At 37.3% G+C, this 18,131-nt stretch overlaps 1 protein-coding gene across 5 annotated transcripts in view; it reads right to left on the reverse strand.

Moving 5' to 3' along the window:
• Nucleotides 1-18,131, reverse strand: part of RAVER2 (ribonucleoprotein, PTB binding 2) — an 86,279-nt gene that overhangs the window by 44,915 nt on the left and 23,233 nt on the right. For 4 of the 5 annotated variants that reach the window (XR_001445773.3, XR_013401230.1, XM_015141708.3 and 1 more), the window contains exons 3-4: nt 9,276-9,745; nt 5,479-5,670 (exon numbers count right to left, since the gene is read on the reverse strand). Coding sequence is in view for 3 of the 5 variants with exons in the window: in XM_015141708.3 (XP_014997194.2) it covers nt 5,479-5,670; nt 9,276-9,745 (662 nt within the window). In the remaining 2 variants the exon portion in view is untranslated. Of the gene's footprint in view, nt 1-5,478; nt 5,671-9,275; nt 9,746-12,174; nt 12,238-18,131 lie in introns of all 5 variants that reach the window. The other variant, XM_015141715.3, reaches the window with a different exon arrangement.

Raw genomic sequence — 18,131 nt, forward strand, 5'->3', positions numbered from 1 at the left:
CAACTATACAAGTTCTCAAGTTTTTACCACAAGAATACCATCTTTCGAAATGTCCTAGGAGGAAGTAATCCAGCGAGAAAAGAAATAAATGCAAGATGTTATTATATAATATGTTGAAATTGAGGCATACAATATCGTAATTTTAATCTTATATACAAAGACACAACCATAAAAACCACCCAAAAACATTTAAGACTATCCTAATGTAAAAATGTAGACACCAATATGATGATAGGTATGGTAGGAAGGAGGAAGCAGATGGAGGTGAGAATAAGTGGGTAGACAGAAGTTCTGATAAACCTATGCATGTTAAAAAGTTAGGGACAATTGGCCGGGCACAGTGGCTCACCCCTGTAATCCCAGCACTTCGGGAGGCTGAGGTAGGCAGATCGCTTGAGGTCAGGAGTTCAAGACCCGTCTGGCCAACATGGTGAAACCCTGTCTCTACTAAAAATACAAAAATTAGCTGGACATGGTGGTGCATGCCTGTAATTCCGCTACTCAGGTGGCTGAGTCACGGGAATCACTTGAACCTGGCAGGCAGAGGTTGCAGTGAGCCAAGATTGTGCCACGCACTCCAGCCTGAACAACAAAGCAAGACTCTATTTAAAAAAAAAAAAAAAGTTAGGGACAGGGACAATCACCAGCAGGATAAAGATAGAATGTGTAACTCTCAAACGACACTAATGAACTTAAGAAGAAATCACGATTATCTCAATAGTTGTAGAAATATTCTGATAAAGTTCAGCACCTATTTATGATATTAAAAAAAACTCAGAAAACTTGGTATTTCCAAAGGATATGTACCAAAAACCTATAGAAAACGTTATCTAGAATACCTTATTTTTAAGACTGAGATTTCTCACTGTCACTACTATCTGACCGTAAAGGGCCTGCATGCCATGCTAAGGAAGGTGAACTTAAGCAGGCATTAAAGAATATTAAGCAAGAGAATGACATAAGCTGATTTGAGGATGAGAAAGATCTCTCCTGTGCACTGTGCAAGATGGATTAGAAGGGGAAAGACTAATGACATGGGACCACGTAGGGAATTATTCTAATCAGAGAGGTGAGAAAAGATAAGATTCTGAGTGAAGTAATCAAGATGCTGACAAGGTCCCAAGGATTTGAGAGATCTTAGGAGGTGAAATTGAAATGATGTGCTAGTATTTCTGACATTTACATTAGAAAGTGGGTGAGGGAGACCAATCACAATTAACTGAGTTTTTGATTCACATAGTTTTAGTTTGGATGAACTGATGCCATATATAGATATTACAGAACATAGAAAAGCAAGTCCCAGAAAAAAATAGTCTTCTTTGAAATGGTGAAACTGAACTATTTACATAGCATGAAGTGGGAATGTCTAAGAATCCTTTGGATATATTAATTTAGTACTAAGAGCAGTTTGGTCTGAAATTATATGCTTGGAAGTAATCACTAATAGGCATATAAAACAGGAAGAAAATGAGAAGGCCAAATACGGAAATCTACTGATATCAGCTCTTAGGGGGAAAAATAAGTTAGGGAAAGAACACACAGGCAGATAGGAAAATGAATGGTGTGGCAGAATTCAAGGTAGTAGAGAGTTTTTTTTGTTTTGTTTTTGAGACAGGGTCTTGCTTTGTCACCCAGGCTGGAGTGCAGTGGTATAATCACAGCTCACTGTAGCCTCAAACTCCTGGGCTCAGGTTATTCTCCCACCTCAGCCTCCCAAGTAGCTGGGACTAACAGGTGCAAACCACTAAGTCTAGCTAACTTTATATAGAGACAGGGGCTTCACCATGTTTCCCAGACTAGTCTCGAGCTCCTGGGTTCAAACAATCCTCCCACCTTGGCCTCCCAAAGTGCTTGGATTACTGGCATGAGCCACCGTGCCCAGTCAGTAGAAGGTTTTAAATGTTGCAAAGGGACCAACCAATAAAAGACTGAAATGTAATCACTAGATCTGAATATTTAAAAACCCGCATTAACTTAATGAGAACAGATTCACTTGAATAGTGGAGGCAGAAACTACATTGCATTAGACTTGAGAGGGAAATGGGAAATTAAGAAATGGTGACAACAAGTGAGGCCTAATTCTTCAAGCAACTCTGGTTATAAACCCCAGTATCTTTTGCTGTGCAAAAACTCTTTAGTTTAATTAGATCCCATTTGTCTATTTTGGCTTTTGTTGCCATTGCTTTTGGTGTTTTAGTCATGAAGTCTTTGCCCATGCCTATGTCCTGAATGGTACGGCCTAGATTTTCTTCTAGGGCATTAAAAGAAACTACCATCAGAGTGAACAGGCAACCTACAGAACAGGAGAAAAATTTTGCAGTCTACCCATCTGACAAAGGGCTAATACATCCAGAATCTACAAAAAACTTAAACAAATTTACAAGAAAAAAATCAACCCCATCAAAAAGTGGGCAAAGGGTATGAACAGACACTTCTCAAAAGAAGGCATTTATGCAGCCAACAGACACATGAAAAACTGCTCATCATCACTGGTCATCAGAGAAATGCAAATCAAAATCACAGTGAGATATGGTCTCACGCCAGTTAGAGTGATGATCATTGAAAAGTCAGGAAACAACAGATGCTGGAGAGGATGTGGAGAAATAGGAATGCTTTTACACTGTTGGTGGGAGTGTAAATTAGTTCAACCACTGTAGAAGACAGTGTGGCAAGTCCTCAAGGATCTAGAACTAGAAATACCATTTGACCCAGCCATCCCATTACTGGGTATATACCCAAAGGATTATAAATCATTCTACTATAAAGACACATGCACACGTATGTTTATTGCGGCACTATTCACAATAGCAAAGACTTGGGGCTAACCCAAATGTCCATCAGCGATAGACTGGATTAAGAAAACGTCTGCAGGAAAAGCCAAAATTGACAAATGGGATCTCATTAAACTAAAGAGCTTCTGCACAGCAAAAGAAACTACCATCAGAGTGAACAGGCAACCTACAGAATGGGAGAAAATTTTTGCAATCTACTCATCTGACAAAGGGCTAATATCCAGAACCTACAAAGAACTCAAACAAATTTACAAGAAAAAAACAAACAACCCCATCAAAAAGTGGGCAAAGGATATGAACAGACATTTCTCAAAAGAAGACATTCATACAGCCAACAGACACATGAAAAAATGCTCATCATCACTGGCCATCAGAGAAATGCAAATCAAAACCACAATGAGATACCATCTCACACCAGTTAGAAGGGCAATCATTAAAAAGTTAGGAAACAACAGGTGCTGGAAAGGATGTGGAGAAATAGGAACACTTTTACACTGTTGGTGGGATTGTAAACTAGTTCAACCATTGTGGAAAACAGTATGGCGATTCCTCAAGGATCTAGAACTAGATGTACCATATGACCCAGCCATCCCATTACTGGGTATATACCCAAAGGATTATAAATCATGCTGCTATAAAGACACATGCACACGTATGTTTATTGCGGCACTATTCACAATAGCAAAGACTCGGAATCAACCCAAATGTCCATCAGTGGCAGACTGGATTAAGAAAATGTGGCACATATACACCATGGAATACTATGCAGCCATAAAAAAGGATGAGTTTGTGTCCTTTGTAGGGACATGGATGCAGCTGGAAACCATCATTCTTAGCAAACTATCACAAGAACAGAAAACCAAACACCGCTTGTTCTCACTCATAGGTGGGAACTGAACAATGAGATCACTTGGACTTGGGAAGGGGAACATCACACACCGGGGCCTATCATGGAGAGGGGGGAGGGGGGAGGGATTGCACTGGGAGTTACACCTGATGTAAATGACGAGTTGATGGGTGTTGACGAGTTGATGGGTGCAGCACACCAACATGGCACAAGTATACATATGTAACAAACCTGCACGTTATGCACATGCACCCTAGAACTTAAAGTATAATAATAATTAAAAAAAAAAAAAAAAAAAAAGAAAACGTCTGCAGGGAATACTATGCAGCCATAAAAAAGGATGAGTTCATGTCCTTTGCAGGGACATGGATGAAACTGGAAACCATCATTCTCAGCAAACTAACACAAGGACAGAAAACCAAACACCACATGTTCTCACTCATAGGTGGGAATAGAACAATGAGAACACATGGACACAGGGCGGGGAACATCACACTGGGGCTGTCGAGAGGTGGGGGGCTGGGGGAGTGATAGCATTGGGAGAAATGCCCAGTGTAATGATGAGTTGATGGGTACAGCAAACCAACACAGCACATGTATACCTATGTAATTGGCTGAGTACTCAATAGTCTCCCTTGTTTTGGCATTAGCCAACCTCCAAGCATCCTCATATTCACTCTGCAACCAGACCACTTACCACTCCTCAAGCATGTAAATTCAGCTCATACCACTGTGTGAGTAGTTCTGTTCCACCTAGAGTGGCTACTCACTTTCCCTCTTTAGGGTTGCCAGATGTAGCAAGTCAAAATACAGAATGTGCAGTTAAATTTGAAGTTCAGATAAACAATGAATGATTATTTTAGTGTAAGTATCTCAAGCAAAAATCTGTATTTCTCTGGCAATCCTATTCACTTCTCATCAACACAAGTCAACATCTCATCCATTCGTTAATGTCACACTCAAATGTCACCTTCAGCATAAAGTCTTTCCCAATTCCTTCAAAAATGTATTCCTTCCTTCATTCAGTTAACAAATATTTACTATGCTAAGTACTAGGGTAGAAACTGTGAAGAAGGTATAGTCTCCATCTCCAAGGATCCTCCAGGCTATAGAAGTAGAGAAGAATGAGTAGACAGTTACTATAAAGAAGTAAGTACAATGTGCCACGTAAGCAAAAAGCAGACATGTACTTTCCTCTGAAAACTTCTTGAAAAAAGAGGCCGCTGGGTGCGGTGGCTCACGCCTGTAATCCCAGCACTTTGGGAGGCTGAGGTGAGCAGATCACCTGGGGTCAGGAGTTCGAGACCAGCCTGGCCAACACCCTGTCTCTACTAAAAATACAAAATTAGCCGGGCCTGGTGGCATGTGACTGTAGTCCCAGCTACTTGGGAGACTGAGGCAGAAGAATTGCTTGAACCCAGGAGGCAGAGGCTGCAGTGAGCCAAGATCGCGCCACTGCACTCCAGCCTGGGTGAAAGAGTGAAACTCCATCTCAAAACTTAAAAAAGAAAAGAAAAAGAAAAAGGAGGCATGTTACACTCAAAATTTAGAACACAAGAGAAAGTCAATATTTGCTGAATAAATGGAATTCCTTCGAAAATTTCTCAAGATAAATACACTTTACTAAACACAATTTCTTGTTTTGGTAATGACTTCTGGCTTGACTTAACAAAGAAACCATTTAACTAACTTTTTTTAAAAAAGGAAAAGTCTTCAGTGTGATGGAAACGCAATGATAGTGCACTCGACAATCAATTACTTTTGCTAGATTGGATAGATTAAAATAGTATTAGAATTTTCTATACTCTAAAAAAAGAGAAAGAAAGAGAAAAAACTTACCACACGTTGAGCTGCTATCAATGCTGCTAATGTACTTCGCCCTGGCGCTCCGGGGGCACAGAAGGAAACCTGGACTTTGCTGCCCTTGATGGTCATACCATCTGCTGCCTGCTGGACCTCTTCAGCATGCTCCGCAGTGCTATATTCGACCACTGCAAAGCCACCAACGTAATTACCTTCATCCTGTGCAAGCTGATACAATACATTCTATTAAACAGTAATTCTGATCTTTACTTAGAAACATTTATTTACAATATATAATTTTCAAATTCAAGAACAAGTGCATTGGAGCATGATACTGGTGGAAATAATGTATTCTTTCTTTATGAAAATGTTTACTAATTGCTGAGATGTACTTCTTCCTGAAGACAGGAAGATAGGAGTCTGTCAAGTTTCTATTCAATTCTTTGATTTCATTATTTATTTCAACAGTAAAAGCCCAAATGGCAATAGTCTCTACATATTAAGAAACATATAAACTGTTAATTTATAGGAAAATATGAGGACACAATAATTACAGCTTTCCTTAAAAGAAAATCACCAGGTACATGGACAGTGAAACATACTGAACAAATTATTTGACCACACATCAATGGAAAATAAAGTTAGTATTATCAAGAGAAGGTAAGAAGAACATTTCATTTTTATGTCACTATTTTAGGCAGATCCCAGGAATTGACTTAGTCAAGTATACCAAGGCAAATCTTATTTAGGAAAACTGTGTCCCAGGTTTATTAAAAGCAACACACAACTTTTATTTCTGAATGTGCTCTAAATAAACTCCTGCCATGTAGAACTCGATTTATTTCCAGTCACCCACCTGTAAGACTGTAAAGGAAGATACTAAAGTCCTGGATCTGAAAAGACTGGTACAAAGAGCAAAAATAAGAACAAGATAAGACACTAAAACGTTTCTAGGTTTTGAACGCGTCTGAATTATCTTAAATACATTCACGCTATAAAGTGATAAATGACAAAATTCAGCTTAGTATGTCTTTGAGAAGACACATTTCCAATACTTCTATTTGGGTTTGCCATCTCATAAGCTGATATTACAACTAAATCACTTCTCAGTCCTTCTCAGTTTCTTTTCTCTTGTTTTTGAAGCTTATCTTTCTTCTACTTCCTTGTATATTTAGATCAGATTTCTATCTTTTCCTTCACATTATTTCTTCCTTTAAAAACTGTCATCAAATATCTTTTCCTACCCAAAGCTTTTTCCAATCACACAGGTAAAGGAAAAACATCTACCTCTTTGTAAACATTTCTCTTTTTTTTTTTTTTTTTGAGACGGAGTCTGGCTCTGTCGCCCAGGCTGGAGTGCAGTGGCCGGATCTCAGCTCACTGCAAGCTCCACCTCCCGGGTTCCCGCCATTCTCCTGCCTCAGCCTCCCGAGTAGCTGGGACTACAGGCGCCGCCACCACGCCCGGCTAGTTTTTTTTTGTATTTTTTAGTAGAGATGGGGTATCACCGTGTTAGCCAGGATGGTCTCGATCTCCTGACCTCGTGATCTGCCCGTCTCGGCCTCCCAAAGTGCTGGGATTACAGGCTTGAGCCACCGCGCCCGGCTTGTAAACATTTCTCTAACAACCCTATTCCTCTTATAATCCAAGCCAGGTCTTAAAATCAAGTTTGTAAAAGCCATTAATTAATCATTTTGGTCTCTTGACCACAAGGTAAAAGGCTGTGTCTTTAATACAGTCTATGCCAACCTACCATGCAAAAGAGCCTAAAGTCAACAGACCCACTGATAAAGAACCATCCCAAAGCTGCTTTATTAATCTTTTGAAAACTTTAAAAAGTTTTTTATTATTCTATTTCATTATAATTATCTTCATGCCGGTATAAATTATGATATTTTAAGTCTTTCAAAAAACAAAATCATTTTAAGTCCACAGCATCAGCAGTTTCAGAGACGGCTATTTCAGTTCAACATGAGAGTCATTCAATGACACAATGGTCTGACTTGTGATCTAGTTAATTTTCCACTCTTTTGAAGTATTTTAGCAGAAGCTAAATGGTCACTCAAAAAAACGGTAGCAAATATTTTCTATGACATGTAAAGCTATACTAGATAATCTCTAAGGGCTCTTCCAACCCTGGGGTTCACAATTCAAATACAATTAATGATAAATGGCTTTTCTCTTTACATTTGTTTCAAAGGCCTCAAAGGCCACAGGATGACAACATTATAAAATTCTTAGTATTCAAGAAGAACATATCAATAAGCTAATCCTAGAGCTTTGGGAGGCCAACGCAGGAGGATCACTTGAGCCCAGGAGTTTGAGACCAGCCTGGCAATATAGCGAGACCCAGTCTCTACTAGAAAAAAAAGAAAACTAAAAAATAGTTGGGCATAGTGATGTGGACTTGTAGTCCTAGCTACTTGGGAGGCTGAGGTAAGATCGCTTGAACCCAGGAGTGTGGGACTACTGTGGGCCATGATTCCAGCCTGGGCAACAGAGAAAGACCCTGTCACAAAAAAATTGTTAAAAATATATATTACTGTAAAATTTCACCCATGTGTGGAAGCTTAAAAAGTTGATCTCATAGAAGTATAGTGTAGAATAGTGGATACTAGGGGCTGGGGCGATTTGTGTCGCTGCTTGGGGAGATACTGGTCAAAGGATGCAACGTTTCAGTTGGATAAGAGAAACAGGTTCAAAAGATCTTTTGGACAACATGATGACTACAGTTAATAACAACATATTGTATTCTTGAAAAATGCTACAAGAGTGGATGTTAAGTGTTCTTACCACAAAAATGATAACTATGTGAGGTAATACACATGTTAATTAGCTCGATTTAGCCATTCCACAATGTAGATATACTTCAAAACATCATGTTATACATGATAAATACAATTTTAACTATCAAGTTAAATAATAAACATATATATTTTAATATATTTAATATTAAATATTTAATTATATACATATATAGATAGGTACTCCAACTCCAAAATTTTTACTGCAATACTAGGAAATCAACAAATGTATGATTAAAGAAAAATACAAAGGAGGAGAGGAAACAAGAGAGGTAAGAGGAAAAGGAGCATGGATGGGAAGGGAGTGCAGTAAAAGGGAAAAGGGAGAAGGAACAAATGGAGAAAAACGAGAGAAACAATTGATCAGTTGCCATCAAAACTGTAAGGAAAAGAGTTATATATAGTATATATATTTATTTATTTATTAGAATGCATTTAATTTTACTATAATAAACTGCTTGAAAAGTCTTGCCAGTGTTATCAGTTTTCAGGATCTTCTCTAGATGTCTAACCTACCGTGACCACATTAAGATAGAGCTACACATTCCTTTTAAACTTCATAATACTTTTCTATCCTCCATTACATCACTCTTCATATAGGATTTGCAATTATTTGCTTACTTGCCCGTCTCTTCTATAAAACTGTGAGGCATTGAGATAGAGTATCTTTCCATTCTCTGCCTTTCCGACACTTGGCATAGTGTCTGGCACACAGAAGATGGTAAATAGAAGTTGGATAGATGAATGGATTGATGGAAAAATGGAGTGACGAATGGATGGAATGAGGTGAATGAGTAAGCAATGGATTTGCTAAGGCATACTTAACTACAGAACAATATACTTTGGCCCATAAACAGAGGAACTGATTTAAAATTTCCCATGAGATCAAAGTCTTCCCTACAGAATAATGCAGAGTTAAATTATCCATTGTGTTAATCATACAGGCATGATAAATCTGTGAGTGTATGTAGATTAAATACATATGTATATATTTTAAAATATTTCCAATAATCTCTTAAAAATACCTACCTGGCAAAATACAGGTTTATGGACACTGGAAAAAATGTGCAACAGCTCTTCTGAATCCCTGTAGTCACTGGGGAGTTTATCAATACAAAGGCACTTAGAATGAATGAGCTCTGAAGCCAATAGATTAACATCCATCCATTGTGCAAAGAGTGCTGATGCTCCCAACTGTTTACCCAATAGCTCCAATCTAGCCTTTGCAGCAAAGTCCTTTTTCATGTATTCCACAAATCCATAGCCTTTGGAATGGCCAGTAACTTCGCTATAGACCAGAAAACATCTCTCAATATTTCCATAAGCACGAACAAGTTCTTCAAACTCTTCTAATGTAAAAGAAATGGGCAGGTTGGTAATACACAGCAAAGCATCTGTTGGCTGAAGCTGGACTATTAAGTCTTTTCCTCTAAAAGAATATTGATGAAACATCTGAATTGCATTCTGGGCTTGTTCCCCATTCAATAAGGTAACAAAAGCTGGAAGATAACAAAACAAATTAAAGAGTTTTCTAGGCCAGTGAAAACACAGTAATTGAAAACACAGTAAGAAATACATCTTACTTCTGTGACCTGGTACACATAAACATACATTTTTCTGAAACAAAATTATGAGTTAATACCCCTACTATATGCAATGCATTGTGATATTTTTTATTCTATTTCACTGTGTTTTTTAATGCTGACACCTCCATTAAACTAACTTCATCAACAGTAACCCAAAATAGAAAGTACAGGGATTATATTAGGAGTTTCACTAATCCTAATAATATATTAGGAGTTTCACTCCTAATCTGACAATATTCTGGGGGGTTTTTGGTAATCTTTTCCAATTGCACACATATTTGATCTCCTCCCACCTAAAAACCTGTGATATAAAATTTTATGAAGGCTTTATATAAAACTTCACTGAAATAAAAATGAAATTACAAAATCTTTCTTTCTTCCTAGAAAGAGTTCTAAAAGACCCTATTTGACAGCAAGGACCTGAAAAAATGAAGGTACAGCAAAAACATCAAAATGTATAAAGGAGGCCATTTCTTTCTCCAATTTATGTATTTCCTTAATATCAAATTAGATTGATATAACACACAGACGCTTATAATTTGGTACACTTTTGATGAATAATATAAAATGAAAAGATTACAGGATTCTGATCTTAAGACAAGATCTTGAATATTCATAAAACAATAAATATAATCTGTCCTATCTAATGAAGTTGTTCCAGCATCAAGCAACAAATGCATATGACAATTTATATAACCAGAAACATAATACAAATACAAATTCTAGGTCGAAGAAATATTATATACATTCATATCTGGTAAAATTACATTTTAACCATATCAATGTGTTTACCTTTTGTAATAAAAGAATATAAAAGGTTTTGAGCAATTTTATAGGAAAAGTTTAAAGCCCCCATTAAAAAAATACATAGCAATCCACAAATTACAAATAAATTGCTCTCTACAAGTTCTTCCCCCTCTCCCTCTGAAATATATAGTGAAGTTACTTCCATATGAACATCTAATTTACCCAAATTCAATTAGAACTGCATGACAATATGTTGTATACAGCAAATATGGATATAGCAAGAGACAGAGATGTAATTTAAGTAGCATGGGCAATTCTGCCTGTCATTTCACTCAACTGCCCTACCCTCAATTGGTCTTAGTGCCATGCGGCTCTCAGAGTAACAGTGTCTCACCATACTGAGTGTGATGCTAACATTTAAAGAAACACATTTTTTATTTAACACATGCCCCACATGCAAGAAAACTATTGCCAAAGGAACAGCTAACTGTTCCAACATCTCTTTTCCAAAAAATGAGAAAAAAATGGCTTTACTGCCCTTATTGAGAGACTACCTCTTAGTTTCTAACAACCTTTTTTAAAAGGCTTGATTTTGATTCTATGTCTTTTCGCCTTATGCTGACATAAAATACCATTTAATTCTGTTTCCCTAAAACAAATAAACGAGCCAACAACAGTTTGTAAATACTGGTTATGTTCCCATATCAGCCCATAAAATCTCAGGTCATATTTAATTTGAATTCTCAGGGCATTTGAACCTATAAATCATTCTCTTTCTACTTTCTTTTTTCTTTTTTTTTTTTTTTTTGAGACAGAGTCTGACTCTGTTGCCCAGGCTGGAGTGCAGTGGTGCCGATCTCAGCTCACCACAACCTCTGCCTCCCAAGTTCAAGCCATTCTCCTGCCTCAGCCTCCCAAGCAGCTGGGACTACAGGGCCTGCCACCACACCTGGCTAATTTTTGTATTTTTAGTAGAGACGAGGTTGCGCCATGTTGGTCAAGCTGATCTCGAACTCCTGACCTCAAGTGATCCACCAACCTCAACCTCCCAAAGTGCTGGGATTATAGGCCTGAGCCACCGCACTAGGCCTTTCTTAACTTTCCATCTGGATGTACTCTTTCTTGATTCACCTTATAACTATCCAAGCTCTTTTCTCTATTTCCTTTGCTAGCTCTCTGTCCTCCACTCACACCTGTAAGGTAGTACTCCTTGGGGCGCCTTCCTGGCAGAGTCACATAGAGTAACACCTGTGTGGCCACATGTTACTCAATGTGTGGCTGCTGAATATCTTTTTTCTCACTCTACACCCTCTTCCTCTGGGGGCAATCATGCCCATTCCCATGTATTCTGTATCATGTGCCAGATACCAAGTTTGGCACTGGAAATGTTTTGGTGGACAGAACAGGTAAGATCCCTTTCAACACAGAGCTCACAATCTAATAGGGGAAGCCAGATGTTTAACAAAGAGTTACAAATGTGGTGTCACCAAAGGGGCAGTATGAGGGGCTATGAAAGCAATGAGCAAAATAACCTCATCTGAGGACTTGCAAAAGGCCTCCTATACCATTATAACCCCCAAACCCATGTTTCTAACCTTTAGCGCCACATACATCTTCATATTGACTCCCAAACATAACTCACAATTCTCATCCTCTCTCTGCCAAAAAACAAAAACAAAAATAAAACAATTAGGAAAAGACGAAGTCAAATTGTCTCTGTTTGCAGATGACATGATTGTATATTTAGAAAACCCCATCGTCTCAGGCCAGAATCTCCTTAAGCTGATAAGAAACTTCAGCAGTCTCAGAATACAAAATCAATGTGCAAAAATCACAAGCATTCCTAAACACCAATAACAGACTAACAGAGAGCCAAATCATGAGGAAACTCCCATTCACAATTGCTACAAAGAGAATAAAATATCTAGGAATCCAACTTACAAGGGATGTGAAGGACCTCTTCAAGGAGAACTACAAACCACTGCTCAAGGAAATAAGAGGGGACACAAAGAAATGGAAAAACATTCCATGCTCATGGATAGGAAGAATCAACATCGTAAAAATGGCCATACTGCCCAAAGTAATTTATAGATTCAATACTATCCCCATCAAACTACCATTGACTTTCTTCACAGAATTGGAAAAAACTACTTTAAATTTCACATGGAACCAAAAAAGAGCTTGCACAGCCAAGACAATCCTAAGCAAAAAGAACAAAGCTGGAAACATCATGCTACCTGACTTCAAACTACACTACAAGGCTACAGTAGCCAAAACAGCATGGTACTGGTACCAAAACAGATATATAGACCAATGGAACAGAACAGAGGCCTCAGAAATAACACCACACATCTACAACCATTTGATCTTTGACAAACCTGCCAAAACAAGTGATGGGGAAAGCATTCCCGATTTAAGAAAGGGTGTTGGGAAAACTGGCTAGCCATATGCAGAAAGCTGAAACTGGATCCCTTTCTTACACCTTATACAAAAATTAACTCAAGGTGGATTAAAGACTTAAACGTAAGATCAAAAAATAAAAAGCCTAGAAGAAAACCTAGGCAATACCATTCAGGACATAGGTATGGGCAAAGACTTCACGACTAAAATACCAAAAGCAATGGCAACAAAAGCCAAAATTGACAAATAGGATCTAATTAAACTAAAGAGCTTCTGCACAGCAAAAGAAACTATCAGCACAGTGAACAGGCAACCTACAGAATGGGAGAAAATTTTTGCAATCTATCCACCTGACAAAGGACTTATATCTAGAATCTACAAAGAACTTAAACAAACTTACAAGAAAAAACCCAACCCCATCAAAAAGTGGGCAAAGGATATGAACAGATGCTTCTCAAAAGAAGATATTTATGCAGCCAACAAACATGAAAAAATGCTCATCATCACTGGTCATCAGAGAAATGCAAATCAAAACCCACAGTGAGATACCATCTCACGCCAGTTAAAATGGCAATCATTAAAAAGTCAGGAAACAACAAATGCTAGAGAGGATTTGGAGAAATAAGAACACTTTTACACTGTTGGTGGGAGTGTAAATTCATTCAACCATTGTGGAAGACAGTGTGGCAATTCCTCAAGGATCTAGAACTAGAAATACCATTTGACCCAGCAATCCCATTACTGGGTATATACCCAAAGGATTATAAATCATTCTACTATAAAGACGCATGTGCACGTATGTTTACTGCAGCACTATTTACAATAGCAAGGACTTGGATCCAACCTAAATATCCATCAATGATAGACTGAATAAAGAAAATGTGGCACATACACACCATGGAATACTATGCAGTCATAAAAAAGGATGAGTTCATGTCCTTTGCAGGGACATGGATGAAGCTGGAAACCATCATTCTCAGCAAACTAACACAAGAACAGAAAACCAAACACTGCATGTTCTCACTCATAAGTGGGAGGTGAACAATGAGAACACATGGACACAGAGACGGGCACATCACACAACGGGGCCTGTCAGGGAGTGTGGTGTGGGGAGGGAGAGCATTAGGAGAAATACCTGATGTAGATGACAGGTTGATGGGTGCAGCAAACCACCATGGCACATGTATACCTATGTAACAAACCTGCACATTCTACACAAGTACCCCAGAACTTAAAGTATAATTTAAAGAAATCCTAATATTTCTCATTTTCCTTTACTCCCTATTTTAGCTGGTCACACAATACTCACAAATCAGAAACCTGGGAATTAACCTAAACTTTGTCTCCCTCATTTCCCATATAAAAGGAATCCTCAAATTCCACTCGTCTAATGGGTCTTGAATCCACTTCCCTTTCTTCATTCCTCTAGCTTTTCCTTTTTTTAATCCTTTCTCCACAGTGACAATAAAGTGATCTCTAAAAAACAGAAGTTTAATTGTGCCTGTTTACCGCCTTAAATGCAAAGGTTTGCTATTACTCACAGAAAAAGCCAAGTGCCAGGTTGTTAATCACACTTTACAATGCCCATTATATCTAACTCCAGCCTCATTAACTGCCATACTTCCTCCCTTCCACAATAGCTCTTTATTCTCCAAGAACACTGAAATATTTGCAGCTCCCTGTAGAGATCCAGTTATTTCAGGTATCCATATATCACACATTTAATTCCCCTGCCTATAACATCACTCCCCATACCTTAGAATACCTGGAACCTTTTAGCTGATTTTCAAATTCAGTCCATGCATTACTCCATGATGATCTCCAGGAAGCCTTCCCAGGTCCTCTCTTAGAGTTATTTTTTTATACCTCTCTATCTTGAACATTGCTCGGATTATTGCATAGATCACATCACATCATAATCTATTTGCTTAGATGCCTGCTACCCTACTAAACTGTGAGCTCCCTAAATTACTAATGAATGTATTCCACCAACTATCTTAGTACGTGACGTATGGTAGAAGTTTTGCGTCAGATGAATGAATAAATAAATGCATATATAAATCAACTAAATTTAAAACTGAAAATCTCTTTTTCCTTTTCTTAGGTATCTGCATTTGCTCAACTCAGGTTTTATGGAAGAATTTAAATAACATAATGAAATAAATTTAAAAGTTCAGGCAGTAGGGAAAGGAGGTCACATTTTCTGTTCTATAGCTTCTTCCATGTTTTACCAAGAGCACAAATTCTCTAAAAAAATAAATAAATAAATAAATTCACACACTGGTTCTCATGGAAATGGTAGATGTCACTCTACAGAAAAAAGGCTGGAAGGGAATTTGGGATTAATTATATTATTATTTTCCCTGTGAAATTTAAATATCCCACAATTGGTCCCAATTCTTTTAAAAGTCATTGCATGGTCTACTATTTAGTTTATTATTGGGTCCAATTTGAAGGCAAGCATGTGCCAAAACTTTTTCCCCTAATGTATCCTATTTTACTATAATATTTTACTCATATCTACCACAGAAATCTCTGGTTGCAAGGTTATAGTTTAGAACTGTAACCATCTTTTATCAATTGAGTTATTAATTATACATGCTTCCACAAATACCATAGGTCCCAAAATCCAAGGCAAAATCATTTAATACAATTAATGATTTCTGTGTTGTGTGATTTTAACTGGTGATTTAAGGTTTACAGTATATATCTTTAACTTATCACAGTCAACTTTCAAATGGTATCACACCACTTCATGTACTGTATAACAGACTGAAAACAGTGCAATCCCATTTCTCCTCTCCCAGCCTTTGTATTATTGCCGTTATATATTTTATTTCTACATGTGTTACAAATCTCACGATGTAATATTATTATTTTTGCTTTTAACAGTCAATTATATTTTAAAGATATTTTAATATTAAGAAAAAAGTCTTTACCCACATAATGACCATATCAGGTATTCATCATTTTGTTGGGTAGGTCCAGATTTCCATCTATAATTTTCTTCCTGCTTGTAGAACTTCCTTAAGTATTTCTTACAGTGCAAGTCTAATGGAGATGATTCTTTTAGCTTTTGTATGACTGAAAAACATCTCTATTTCATCACTGTTTCTGAAAGATATTTTCAATAGGTAAAGAATTCTATGCTGACCTGTTGTTGTTTTTTTTTCTTTTGGTAAAGAATGAAAAGATGTTACCCTACAGTCTTCTCGCTTGTGTTGTTTCCAAGATCTATGATCATCTTAATCTTTGTCCTACTAAATGTATTAATGATGTATACTTTTTTTCTGGCTACTTTTAAGATATTCTATCACTAACTGTAAGCAATTTGATTACAACATACCTTGTAGTTTTCTTCATGCTTTTGTACTTGAAGTTGGTTGAGCTCTGTGGATTTCTGGGATTAGAATTTTCATCAAAATTTGAAAACTTTTCAGCCACTAATTCTTTAATTTTTTTTTTAACTATTCCTACCCCCACGGACTCTAATTGTTCTTGAAGCTGTCCCACAGTTCACTGATACTCTGTTCATGTTTTACAGTCTTTTTTCTCTCTGTGTTTCATTTTGGATCATTTATATCATTGTTTTCAAGTTCACTAATTTTTTCTTCCACAACGTCTATTCTGCCATTAATCCTATCCAGTGTATTTCATGTCAGATGTTGTAATTTTCATCTCCAGATGTTTGATTTGGATATTTTATATCTTCCATGTTTCTATTTACCATGTTCAATCTTACTATAACTTCTTATACATATGGAAGACTATTATAAAAACTGCTTTAATGTCCATTTTTATTAATTCATCTGTGTCGATTCTAGACCAGTTTTGATTGATTTTTGTTAGGTTTTCCTGCTTCTTCATCATGTCTGCTACTTTTTTATTGGATGTCTGACACCGTACATCTTATTTTGTTGGGTGTCAGATGTTTTGGACACATATAAATATTCTTGAGTTTTGTTCCAGGATATGGTTAAGTTATGAGGAAGCACTCTGATCCGTTCAGGTCTCGTTTTTAAGTTTCGTTAGGTAGGACAAGAGCATCATTGTCTCGAGTTAATTTTTCCCATTCCTGAGACAAAAACTTTTTGATTATTCCTTCTGATGCCCCATGAATTATGAGGTTTATCATCCTGACTAGTGGGAATAGCACTATTCCTGGCTCTGTGTGAGCTGTGAAGGCTGCTACCTCTAATCCCGTTGTCAATATCTAGTAACACTGAAATTGTGCACACCTATGACTCAGAGCTTCAGTTACAGAGAAAGCGTTGAAATGTATATTAGTAGTCAACTAAAGGGCTATTCATTGCATCACTGTTTGAAATACTGAGAAAGGTAAAGCTTCCTGAATGCCAATCAGTAACAAATACATTAACTGTAATAAATTCACATGATAATTATATGTAGTAGCTTAAATCAGTGAACCTGAGTTATATATATCAATGTGGAAAGATCTGAAAAACAACACTGAGCTAACCCGAAAAAAAAGGCAAGTTTGCTAAATGAAATATATATTAGAATACCATGTATGAAAAAGCTTAAAACAGAGACTACCATTAATTATATATAGGTACATACGGTAAAATTACAGGTTAGTCAAGACACTGTGGTAACAAACTTCTGCGCAACACAATCTCAATGGCATAACAAAACAAAAGGCCTTCATCTGATTCATGCTGCATATCCCATGCTGAAGGTAAGGAAGGAAGGACATTTTGCTCATTATAGTCACTCTGAGACCTAGGTTGAAAAAGGTTGTGTTACCTTCCCCAATTACTTTAGCATAGGGAAGTGTGAGCAGGAAATCACATGCAGGTTCTGAAATCTTTCACCTGGAAGGGATACATGTCATTTCCACTCTCACTTCATTCATCAACAAGCAAATTACAAGTCCACTCTCAACTTCAAAGTGGCGCAGGTAAGTACCATCTTACCTTGTGCTCAGAAGAAAAAGAACAAGAATTTGTGAACAGCTTTAATGACTATCACAATATAATTGCATAAATTGGAAAATATGCACCAAATTCATAAGTGCTTGCCCCTAGACAAGGAGGCTGGGAGGGAATGGAATCAGAATAGTAGAAAGTGAATTTCAATTTTTTTTTAATTTCAAGAAATTCAACAGATCTACATGAGGGCTCTAGCTATG

Source organism: Macaca mulatta, chromosome 1, assembly GCF_049350105.2.
Source record: "Macaca mulatta isolate MMU2019108-1 chromosome 1, T2T-MMU8v2.0, whole genome shotgun sequence".
NCBI classification, from domain to species: Eukaryota; Metazoa; Chordata; class Mammalia; order Primates; family Cercopithecidae; genus Macaca; species Macaca mulatta.